Source organism: Gracilinanus agilis, chromosome 4, assembly GCF_016433145.1.
Source record: "Gracilinanus agilis isolate LMUSP501 chromosome 4, AgileGrace, whole genome shotgun sequence".
NCBI classification, from domain to species: domain Eukaryota; kingdom Metazoa; phylum Chordata; class Mammalia; order Didelphimorphia; family Didelphidae; genus Gracilinanus; species Gracilinanus agilis.
The window spans coordinates 34,181,542-34,193,562 of record NC_058133.1 but is presented as its reverse complement, the minus strand read 5'-3'; the positions used below and the strand labels follow the sequence as shown (position 1 = coordinate 34,193,562).

Genomic DNA, 12,021 nt, shown 5'->3' with positions numbered 1-12,021 from the left:
AAGGCCCCAGAGAAGCCGGCCACAGCCGACGGGGACCAAGTTCCCGCTGCCCGGGCAGCAGCCCTCAGCCACGGTGGCGGATGCCCAGCAGACGGCCGTGTCACCCGCTGGCATGTGCATGTGTGTGTGTGTCCCCATGATGAAAGGCGCCCACTGGGCCAAGCTGCCCGGAGCCTCCGTCTGCACAAAAGCAGCCGATTTGCTTTAGAGCAACCTAATGTCTCCATTACCCTGGCTGGGAATTAGAGAACAGATTGTCAGGGGCTGACAAAACAGGGGTCACTCACCTTGCAGGCACGGGAAGTGGGAGATTAATTCTCTCCTCCAGCAGACAGAATCAGCCTCCAGGATGCTCACAGGGAAAGAGCGACCTGAGAAACCCTTTCCCTACCACACACCAGAGCAGAAGCAACCGTGGCGGCCGGCAGCAAGTGCGCCAGAGCCGGGGGGCTGCAGGGAGAGGGGCCCAGGGCCCCACATTTCACCCCTCTTTCTGCCCTGGTGACCTCCACGCGGGGCAGATCTCTAGATAGATCCAGCTCGCGATCTACACAAGTGCCTGGAGAAGACCCTCGGTCAGGGCCCTTAACACGTCTCTCAGCCTCAGTGGCTCCATCTGTAAAATGGGAGGGACAGTGCCGACCTGAGACATGCACTCTGTAGAACTTGAAGCCCTCCAGAATGGAAGCTCCAGGAGTTGAACCTGAGGCCCGAGAGCTCATCCATGCAGGAGGCAGGGCTGCCTCGGGCAGAAGTGACCCAAGCAGAGGTCTTTCTTTGGGTGGCTCAGTGAATAGACAGGCCTGAAGATGAGAGGTCTTGGGTTCTGATCTGGCCTCAGACACTTCCTAGCTGGGTGACCCTGGGCAAGTCACTTAACCCCTGTTGTCTAGTCCTTACCACTCTTCTGCCACGGAGCCAATGCGATGTCCATTCCAAGATGGAAGGTAAAGGTTTAAAAAAAAAGAGTCTCTCCCCGTCCCCCCCAAACAGCCACAAGTGGGAGGAGGGGGCGACCTTTGGCTCCCAAGGTGGGGCTTGCCCAAGGAGGGCCTTCATAAAATACATCTGCCGGGCTGGTCCAAGCTGCACACAGAGGATTAAAATGGTAAATAAAATTAAGCCTGGGCATAACTCACAGTTAAGAATTCACTAATGTGAGCTGGGAGCCCCGCCCCCCGCCGTAAAGCCTTCAAGCGCAGGCCGGTGCTTTATGGCTGTAGCAGGCCCAGAGCACTTCCCTTTTACCACAGACATAACCGGGGAGAACTTGTGGGCAAGTGGTCTCCTGGACCGGCGCCAGCTCCAGAGAACGCCGGGCCCCCTCACCCCCTCCTGTTCCCTCTGCGTGCCGGGGGAAGGGCCCAGCGCCCGCGTGTGGACACGGGCCCCACAGAAGACCCTGCCCCTGCGCAGCCCCCAGCCTGGCTCGCTCTCCCTCCGAGTCTGATAGAGTCCAGGCTCCTCCTAAGGATGGGTGGGCTAAGATGCAGAAAGGGGCTGGAACTTGCCCCAAACTGTAGGGGTACAAAGTAGCAGAGCCAGGATTAGAACCCAGGACTGTTCCTCTGGCTTGGCAGAGAGAACCACCCAGAGAGAACAGCAGATTCAGCTTCTTCCTGCATAACTGAGGCTCCTGTTTTTAAGGCCAAGATCCTCAGCCTGGCATTCAAGGCCTTCCTACCAGGGTTCTAATTTCTCTTTCCATCCTGCTCTCCTATTAAGGCATCTGGGGACACAATGGATCAGGTGCCAGGACTAATTCCATCTCCACTTGCTAGCAAGTTGCTGAACCTCTTCCAGGATGCTTCCTCATCTGAATGGCACTTGGCGATACTTGCCTCCCACCCTAACCCCAGGGTCTGCCCTGGACTCAAATTCAGCCTGCACAAGTGACTAACAGATGCTACGATCCACTTGGGCAATGAGCAATCGATGGGAGGGGGCTTCAAGGATGTCCCCTTCTCCCCCAGGACCACCAGGGAGGGGAGGAACTGGTCAGACACGTCTAAGGGGCAGAGGGAAAGCAGAGAGTCCTGAAGGCCCGAGGAGCTCCAGTCCACCCCGGGCAAGCAGGCTGCCTGCAGGAGGAGGTGCAGGCTGCCCCGAAACAATGATTTTCAGGCCCAGAAGGCCAACGGGGGCAGAGGCGGACTGGAAGGGGGACCCAGGTTGGCCCAAGCCTCCCTCCTGGCCCTCTCCAGCCCTGGTCACGGCCCCCTTCCTGCTGCCAGGCCCAGAGCAGAGACAGCTGCAGAAAGAGGGCCGCCCGCTCCGCTCCATTCCATCACCTCCTCCCAGAGGCTGCTCACAGCAGGTGAAATGAATCTTCTCCCTGAGCTCTCGCAGGCCCGAGGCCCTGTTAGGCTAACGAGGCCATCTCCCCTCTAATGCATTTGAGCTTGGCAGGCCCACCGCTCCCTCCCTTCATCAGCTGCTCCAGGTAGCTCTCCCTTAATTAATACCACTGGCGAGTCTCCGCAGGGAACGTCACCCACAATGAATGGCTCTCTCATTAGAGCTGGGCTGATAGATTCAGGATGAGGCACAGGACACAGGAAGCCTCTGCTAACAAGGGACAGCGGCTGCTGCACCCGCTATTGGCTCCTGCCTGCTTCTGAGGCCTGCCCGGAGCGTCTCCCACCCTTGGAGGCCAGGCACTGAGCCTCCCAGAGAGGGTTAGAGGGAAGTGGAAAGAACACTTCAGCTCGGGGCACAGCCCGAGAACAGGTAAGCAAACAGGGCAAGGCTGCTGCCAAGCGTCTGGGGCTTCTTCTCCGAGTCTCGAGTCTCGCCTCCTCTGTGGCCCACATTCCAGGCCTACCTGGGTGCCCACCTACACAGACCGAACAGGAATACTGGGAAGGGGAGGGGCAAATTCTCCACTTCTGAATGCTTGGGTGGGCAGGGAGGCAGCAGGTGGGATGGTCGTGCAGAGAGGGAGATGCCCATCTCCACCAGGCACCTAGGCCAGGCTCCAGGGGAAAAGATCTCACACAATCTGACCCCTGCTTGGAAGCAGCTTCAGGTTTCCCAGCTGGTCAGCTCCAAGCAACTCCTTTAGACTAGTCCCAGAAGAGAAAACTGGTGTCTGGAGGCTTCCCCCAGCCCCCCTACAGCAGAAGCAGCAGGCTGGCCAAAGCCCTCTCGGCCCACCCAGAGGGGAGGTTCTTCCTATCTCATTCCAACAAGCTTGGAGACCCTCAAGGAGGAGGAGGCCCCATCTCTGCTCCCCTCTGGGGCAGCCGCCTCCTCTGCAAGACAAGCCTGATCCCTCCTCCAAGGCCAACACTGGTTTCTTAGTGCCTGGCCTGAGCACTCACTATGGCAAAACAAAGGCAATTCAATCTAAAGGTTTTATTAAGCACATACTAGCTAGTGCCCGGCGGCCTGGCCCTCTGGGAGCTTCCCATCACACCAGAGGACTCCCGTCCTAGGGGGAGGCTGTGAGAGGAGCATCAGCAAAGGCCTCACTCAAGAGGCCCCACCTCAGGGGGGTAGGAGCTTGTCATGGCCATGGCAGGAAGGGGAAGAGCACGAATGGGAGGCGAATTCAAGGCTGATCTCTGCGGCTCCTATTTTAGGCAGATCCAAAGATCCGCCCCAGCCAGATCTCCCACAAACGTGGAACTGTGCCCAGGCACGCAGGCCGAGGAACCAGGGGCCACTGACAAAATGGTCATTGGGGGGTGGGGGAGGGCCGGCAGTTAAAGGACCCCAGGGCATCGACGGGTAACAGCTGGCACAAATTCAAAGAATGGTGATCCCTCACTCCACTCCTTCAGTGGAAGGCCTTCCTCATCCTGGCTGCCCCTGCAGGCCACTCCCCACTCCATTCACAACCCCCCAGCATGGTGGCCTGAGCTGGGCCCCAGACTCCAGCTGGGCTCAGGCCAAGTCCAAGGATCGAGGGACTCTCCCCTTCTTAGGTGTGGTGAACTCTGCTTTTCCTAATGTGCCAAGATGGCATTCTCTTCTCTGGCTATTCTGTCATCAGGCATGAGGTCCTCTCAAACCCCCCCAGATCCTTTTCATTACAACTTAGATGCATGGAGTTGGGGTTTTTGTACCCAAAGTGAAGCCCAGTGATCTTTGGGGCCCCCATGGTGAGGCTAGGGAGTGGGGATGGGTCAGGTCCTTCCCAAGAGGCCCACCTGAGGCCAGGTAAAGCACAAATGCTCCACTCCCTCACACTGTTTATGCTGGAGGCCTCAGGCCCCACCTCTCAAGCTGCTCCCAGGTCAGCTCCTGAGCTCTCCCTTATGGGAAGGGGGGCTCCTTGAAGGCAAGGACCGTCTGGGCCTAATACCTGCCTGCAGACAGGCTGACCCAGCAGAATGGGGACTGGCAGGGTCCCTGCCGCCACCCTGGGGCAGATCAAGTCAGAGAATGTTGGCAAAGCACCCAGCAGGTGCTTCATGCTTATTCCCTTCTTTTCTCCTTCCCCGTTAGTACAAGGAGAAGACAGACCCTGGGCTGCAAGTCAGAAGGCCTTACTTAGGGCTGCAGGAGACAGAGTTGGCCTCGAAGTCAGGAAGAGCTGGGTGTGAATCCTGATGGAGACACTTCTTGGCTGTGGGACTCTGGGAACTCACTGAATTTCTGCTTCTTCACCTGTAAAATGGTTCTAATAAAAGCATCCACGCCCTGCTTGTCATGCTCCAAGAGCAGCCTCTGCAGTGTTGTACAAGCCTGAAAGGGCTCCAGAGAAATGCTACGGCTCCATTTCCTCACTGGCAGAGAAAGCCTCTGGTCTGGTCTCGCAAATTGCTTTTCAGCCATCTCAAATGCAATGACATAAAGACATCTTTATTTTTCTAAACCCTTACCTTCTGCCTTCAAATCAGTACTATGTATGGGCTCCAAAGCACCAGAGCAATAAGGGCCAGGCAATGGGGGTCACAGCGCTAGGAAGTGTCCTGAGACCACCTTGAACCCAGGACCTCCCACCTCCAGGCCACCTAGCTGCCCTTAACCTAAAGACATCTTAAGCATGACACATCCAAAATAGTACTCCTCTTTCCTCCAAACCTCCCTTTTTTCTAACTTCTCACTGTTGTCAAGGGCACCACCTCCTCCCAGCCCCCCAGCTGTAATCCTGGCCCCCTTCATGCCCTGTCCTCCCAGCTTTGTGATCCGGTGACACTGGCCTCTTTGCACAATATTTTTACTGGCTGCTTTCCCCCACACACACCCCCACCTGGTATGTTCTCCCTGCTTATCTTTGCCTCTGGCTTCCTTCAAGGGCCAGTTAAAATCTCACCTCCTCCGGGAAGCCTTTTCTGATGCCCCTGAATGTGCCTTCCTCCTGTCATTACGTCCCCTTGATCCTATGTGTAGCTCATTTGTCCAGGCACTTGCATGCTGTCTCTCCATGAGACTGGGAGCTCCCTGAGAGCAGGGATGGGCTTTTTGCTTTCCTCTGTATGCCTTGCACTTAGCCCAGGGCTTCTGGGCTGACTGAGGGGAGGCGTCTGCCCTGTTCCCCAATCGGTGCCCGGCTCCCGCCGTTGTCCCCTCCCTAGCCAGAGAAGGCCTCGGCCCCACACAGCCGGCACCGAGCTGCTGCCAAGGGGCCCGGGCACAGCTTTTATGCCTCTCCCCATTCCTCCTTTGTGCTGGGTTCCTCCCTCACTTACGGGGACCAGCTTCCACCCCGCTCCGCAGCTGCCCAGAAAGAGATGTAGCTCAGTTCCGCTTTGCTAAACCCTATTTGGCCATGTGTCTAAACACATGCAAACTTAATTAGTTCAGGAGGGGAGCCGGCGTTTGTGGTGATGGATAAAAGTAATGGGAAATGAGACAAGTCAGGGCTGGCAGGGAGTTCTCACTCACGCTCCATCCCTGGCAGGCCGCTAATCAGAGGTGACTCGCCTCACGGCGGCAGCCAATCGGCCCGCCGCGGCATGATGGGCACCTCGCTAACAGCCTCCTTCCACGGGCTCGGCAAGTGCTCCCGGCCCGTGACTCCGAGCCCAGACCGGGTGCCATTAACTTCCATCAAGGCGGCGACTTGAGGTGGCCCACCGCGGCCCGAATCCCTAACGGCCACACACACCGCACACCTGGGGGGTCACGAGCACACAGACAGACACACGGCCAGCCTGCAGACCACCCCCAGGGCTCAGGGCGCTCCGCCATCTTCTGCCCCCACTCCCCAAAGCCCCCTTACACTAGGGGACGGTGCTCACGGCGTGGAAGCTTTTCCTGAGCCGCTCCCAGCCCGGCCCCTTCCACAGGACCAGGAGGGTGCTGGGGATGCAGCACACATTCCAGACACGCCAGGCCCTGTCACCCCCCACCCCCCCGGGGGGCCAGAGGGCAGCGATCCCAAGTAAGGGAGAAGGGGCGGGAGGGAACGTCCTCCCCTGGCCCCAGGTGGGAAGCCCTCGGACCAGAGCCCCGTTACCCCTCAGGGCCCGTGTGTGCTCTGGCAGAGGCCCCGCGTGGTGGGCAGCCAGGTGAAATGCGGGCCCACCCCAGAAGCTCAGGCCGAGGCACAGCTCCGGGGCAGCCCGGCTGTGAGGTGGCCTTTGAGGAAGGCCCTCCCAGCCTCGGGCTGCCCCTGCGCCCCACTCATCAGGCAGAGCCTGTGCCTCCGGGGAGGGTGGGAGAGGCCGGCAGAACACAGAGAACACACGCGGCTCCCGGGACGCCTGCACGCCGGAATCTCGCCGGGACGTCAAGATGCAGCCCGAGCCCCGCCACTAACAAGTTATGGATGTCAATTTAGCAGCACACGTGTCAAGCTTGCCTCGCTCATCTGGGTGATAAAAACCCCCTGGGTGAGCGGCGTGGACGAGCGGAGACTCGGAGGGGCGGTTACAGGAGCGCCGCTGCATCGGATGCGCTGTCACGGAGCACCGTGCGGACGTCCGCCTGGGCGCCTTTTATTTTGTTAGACATTTAATTAAGAGGCTGCCTTCCCGGCAGCCAACCCGGCTCTGCCGGCTGCTAAGAGGCAGTCAGAGGCTTGCCAGCCAACAGGCCTCCGGAGCACCCCATTACCTTCCTGCGGACATGCCTGTCAGGGCAGCCAGCTCCCAAACAGCTGCCGCCCTCTCCCATGCCGGCCCCGCGCTCTCCCACAGACGCCACTTCCAGCCTGGGGTTCACAGCTCCCACCACCGCCCTCCCAGACAGGATCTGTCCCAGACCTGGGATTCCAGGGTGATCCCAGCTATCTCAGTGAGGAAGGCTGGCCTGGCCCCCACGATGGGCATGGCAGAGGAGGCCCCACACTCCGCTGGCATCCCTGCCCACCCTCTAAGGAGGGAATGGGCAGCCGGGTACCTCGGCTGCGGATCCTGGGCATACAGGCTGGGCAAACCCTCAGGCCAGTCTGACCCTGCCCCCACCTCCCAGTCTGACCCTCCAGAGTTCTCTCTGCCCTTTGTTTGCGCCCCCCCCCCCCAAGGGCCTGACTTCCTCCTCTTTCCCCCGTCACTTCCTCGCCAAACTACCCTGAGCATCCTACAGTCTCTTCCCCCATAAACCACCTTCCCAACCCCCGTATGAAGTAGTTAAGTATAATATGTGGCTCCTGTCCCTCATCTTTTTTCCCCTAAAGGGGGAGAGGTCAGTTGGCAGGGGCTCCATCTTCTGGATACTTAATATACAGGGAAGCCCTGAACCATGTAGAAGGAGCCCTGGCTCTGAGCTCAGCTTCTATCTCTGATGACTACTCCCTGTAGGACTCTGGAGAAGTCACTAGACCTACAGGAGCCTCAGTTTCCTTCTCTATAAAACAAGGAAGTTGGCCCTGATGGTCCCTGCTAGCTCTAAGTCTATGATCCTAGCAGACATGGGGGAACCTGAAGAGAAAAATGCTGCTGGTCAGAGGTGAGCCAGAAGGAATGCTCTCCACCTTCCACCACAAATAACATGGAGGAATCAATACGCTTAGTCCTCAGCAAACAGCCCCAGTCCTCTCAGGCCCCTCCCACCCCCCCTCCCCCCACAGGGCTAGCAGAAGCCCAAGAGCCAGTAAGGATAGTAAATATGCTGAGGAGTTAGGAACTAGCTTCCCCTGGATTGCCCAGGGGGCGGCAGACAGAATAAAATGGAGAGACATTCCACTCCCCAATTCCAAATCTACCCCTACAAATTCACTGCCAGGGACTCCACAACTTCAGCAGAAGATAGGTGAGCCCCACTCTTTTCTCAGGCCATCATCCCCACACTTTGCAAATACATGGATCCAACATGTCTGGTCTGGGCTTCCTGAAGACCTGTGAGCAACAGAGCCTGTCCTAGGGCCAGACACAGCGAGGCAGGAAGACCTAGCCACAACTGAACCTCTGCTTCCCCCTATAAGGGCCTGCCCAGGTGCCCCATCTCCCTAGAAGCTTCCCCCAGGCTGATCTGCTGGGGCTGAGGAGCCTTTCTCATACTCACATCACTTTTAAGTCCCAGTCTCCACAAGTGACGAAGATTGACTTGACGCTTGGGTCGAGAAGACCTTCCTTCGCCATCCATTCATCAACCCTCTGGAAAGAACACAAGAAGAGAGGAGATTGGCCTCTTTCTTTTCTGAAATGAGCAAAGGGCTCTGGTAGCAGATACAGATGGGCAACCAAAGCAGGAGCAAATGGGGTCTTGGGCATCTTGGGCCCATGTAACTCCTGTTCCTCAGTCAACCCTGAAAGGATAGGTGGGACAGAAAGGCTCCAGGGCTGCCGCCATAGTCCCTGTCACCAAGGGAAAGAAGCACCTCAAACCCACATCTTGAAGGCAGAAGTAAACTCACATCCCCACTGCCAGGCAGGAGTCAGGAACCAATCCTTCACAAATTCATTAAGCACTTACTAGATACCAGTTGCCAAGGATACAAAAACAAAAAGAGGGCAGTTCCTGGTGCTCCAATTCTCCTATTCAGGCAGCTCCCCTGAGCTCTCCTGGGTGCTGAAGTCTTGCCCTTTCCCTAGAGATGCTAGGAACCAATGCTCTGGACACAGGCCCTGAGCAGGATCAAACTCTTAAGAGCTAGACTGTCCGGAAACCAACAGTGGATGTCCCACAGGTGGGTACCAAAGGCCCTCCTCCCATGTCAGTGCAGCAACATTTCAGCAGAGAACCAAAGGATCCAAATATGTGATCCTAGAATGATACCAGACTCAGAGAAGTCTAGAACAGAAGGCCACACAAGCACCAAATGACAGAGACAGGGTCAGATCCCAGCTTTCTGACCAGGCAGTCTGACTTCTACATCAATGACAAAACTGCTTCTGTCTCCCCCTCCTTTGATCTTCATTCAAATGATCAACATGCTTCTCCCTCCTGGTTCCTGAATTTTCTCAAACAAATAAACTTTCTTTGTTTTCTTTGCTGTATGTCTTCTCCTCAAACATTTTAGGGAGAAAAAAAAAGGATACTGCACTACTGAAATGAACAGCAAATGTCATTGGGCTGGCAGCTGCCCACCCTGCAAGAATCTGAAAAATGTGACCAGCGTAAGGAACAAAGACATTCACATTCAGGTGGCATTTATAAACACATATTGTTGGATTCTGGCTTCTAATCCATTCTGCTATCCTCTTCTGTTTCATAGGTAAGTTCATTCCATTTACATTCATAGTTATGAATGATATGATGTTAATTGTATATATTTCCCTCTATTCTATCCTTATATTTCTTTTTTTTCCCCTTTATTCTTTTCTTTTTAATCCTTGTCTTCTAACTTAGAATCAAATGTGTATCTGTTCCAAGGCAGAAGAGTGGTAAGAACTAGGCAATGGGGGTAAGTGACTTGCCCAGGGTCACACAGCTAGGAAGTGTCTCAGGCCAGATTTGAACCTAGGACCTCCCATTTCTGAATCCACTGAGTCACCTAGCTGTCCCAACCCCCCTTCCCCTCCCCTCCATTATTCCTGCAGTAAATCTGGTTTGCTTCTGACTACTGCCTCCCTTATTTTAACCTTCCCTCTTATTCCCTCCCTCCCTTTCCTTCCTAATTCTTTGTTTGTATCTTCTTCCCTCCTTTGACTAATTCAGATGAGAGTGAGTTTAGAGTCACCCACTCTCATTCCCTACTGTTATATAAATTCTCTTATGTATTCCATTTATGTGAGATAATTTTATCCATTCTTCTTTTCCCCCATTTCCCAATGCATTCCTTCCTCTACTCTTCCATTCTTTTTTTTTTTTTTTTTTGAGATCATCTAAACACAACCATACTTGGACCCTGTCTTATTTAACTCCCTCTAAAATCCCTAGTGATGATAAAGTTCTGGAGGTTACAACTACCATCTCCTCATATAAGAACATAAACAGTTTAACTTCATTTAGACCCTTATGATTTCTTATATTTACCCTTTTATACTTTATCCTGTGTTTGTATGTAAAAATTTGTACTCAGATCTAGTTTTTTCATCAGGAAAGTTTGAAAGTTTTCAATATCATTAAAGATCTATTTTCCCCCAGTAATATATTCAGTTTTGCTGGTTGTAAGCCTAGATCCTTTGCTTTATGGAATATCATTCCAAGCTATCTGTTCTTTGAAAATTGTGGCTGCTGAATTTTATGTGATCCTTAGTTCCTTGAATTTTTTTTTCTAGTTAATTGGAGTATTTTTTTCTTTGACCGGGAAGCTCTGGATTTTGGCTATAATATTCCTAGGAGTTATCATTTTGAGATTTCTCTCAGGAAGTGACTGCTGAATTCTTCTGATTCTAAGAAGTCTGGGCAGTTTTTTTATATTCTTTCTTTCTTATTTTAAAACCATTCCTATCATCTTAAAATCAATACCAAGTTGGTTCCAAGGCAAAAGAGCAGTAAGGGCTTGGCAACTGGGGTTATGTGACTTGTCCAGGGCCATACAGTTGGGAAATGTCTGAGTCCAGATATGAACCCAGGTTTTCCCAACTCCAGGCCTGGTGCTCTACCCACTGTGCTACCTAGATGTCTCTCTTTTTGTTTCTCAAAATATTATAATGTTTAGCCTTTTTTTTGTTGTTGTTCATGGCCTTCAGGTAGGCCAGTGATTTTTAAATTATCTCTTCTCAATCTCTTTTCTAGGTCAGCTGTTTTTCCAATGAGATTTCACATTTTCTTCTCTTTTCTTTTGAGTCTCTTGACTTTATTATTTCTTGATGTCTCATAGAATTATTAGCTTCCACCTGACCAACTCTAAAGTTTTCAAGGGGTTATGTTCTTCAGTATGGTTTTGTACTTCTTTTTCCAAGTTATTCTCTCTTCAAATCTTTCTTCCATAGATAACATTTGGCTTTTGAAATCTTTTTTTCTATTTTTTGAAAACTTTTTATTTCTTCTAGGAATTCTTGTTGGGCTAATGTCCAATTTGCATTTTTCTTTGAGGTTTTTCTTATAGACTTTTTCAAGTAATTTTCTTCTTTTGTGTTTATGTCTTGAGCTTTCCTGTCACCAAAGTAATTCTTTTGGGTTGGATTTTTTTTTGCCTTTGCTTGTTCTTTTTTCCAGCTTATATCTCGACTATGGATGTTTATGTTAGTGGTGGGCTCTGCTTACTTGTGGCAGGAATGTCTGGCCTGAGCTTTTACAGTTTTGTCTGGGGGGCTGCAAGCTTTTAGTGTTTTCAAATTGATGGAGAGGTCTGCTCACTGCTCTGGTTTAAACTCTGCAAGTGCCTGACTCAGGTCTAAGTTAGATTTGTACATTACTGAATTTCAATGGACTGCTGCTGGACTCTCTTACAGTTAAGCAGATGGGAAGTTCTGTAAGTTCAGAGTAATTGAACTTCTGGCTCCACTTTGTTCTGGGACTCCTGCCCTGGTTATTCCATTGCAGGTCTATGTGTTGGACTAAAGGCTAGAACTAAATCACTGCTCTTTTCTTGGGCTTAGAGCCATATAGCTACATTTCTAGAACTTGTTCCTTGCTCAGAACACAGCTAAGGTCCACATTAGCTCAGGGCCACTCTTTTCCACCCTTGGATCTGTGACCTGGAATTGGGTCATGGGTAACAAGTGCCAGATGGCATCAGCTCTTGCACCCAGCACTCATTCAGGAATCCCCTGGGATTTCTTTCTGCCCCAGTGCTTC

General features: G+C 53.0%; 1 protein-coding gene across 1 annotated transcript in view; it reads right to left on the bottom strand.

Annotated features, from left to right (window-relative positions):
* Positions 1-12,021, bottom strand: part of ERI3 (ERI1 exoribonuclease family member 3) — a 126,241-nt gene that overhangs the window by 64,343 nt on the left and 49,877 nt on the right. Inside the window, 1 exon segment of the mRNA XM_044674827.1 lies at positions 8,398-8,489. Within this exon segment, the coding sequence (XP_044530762.1) occupies positions 8,398-8,489 (92 nt within the window).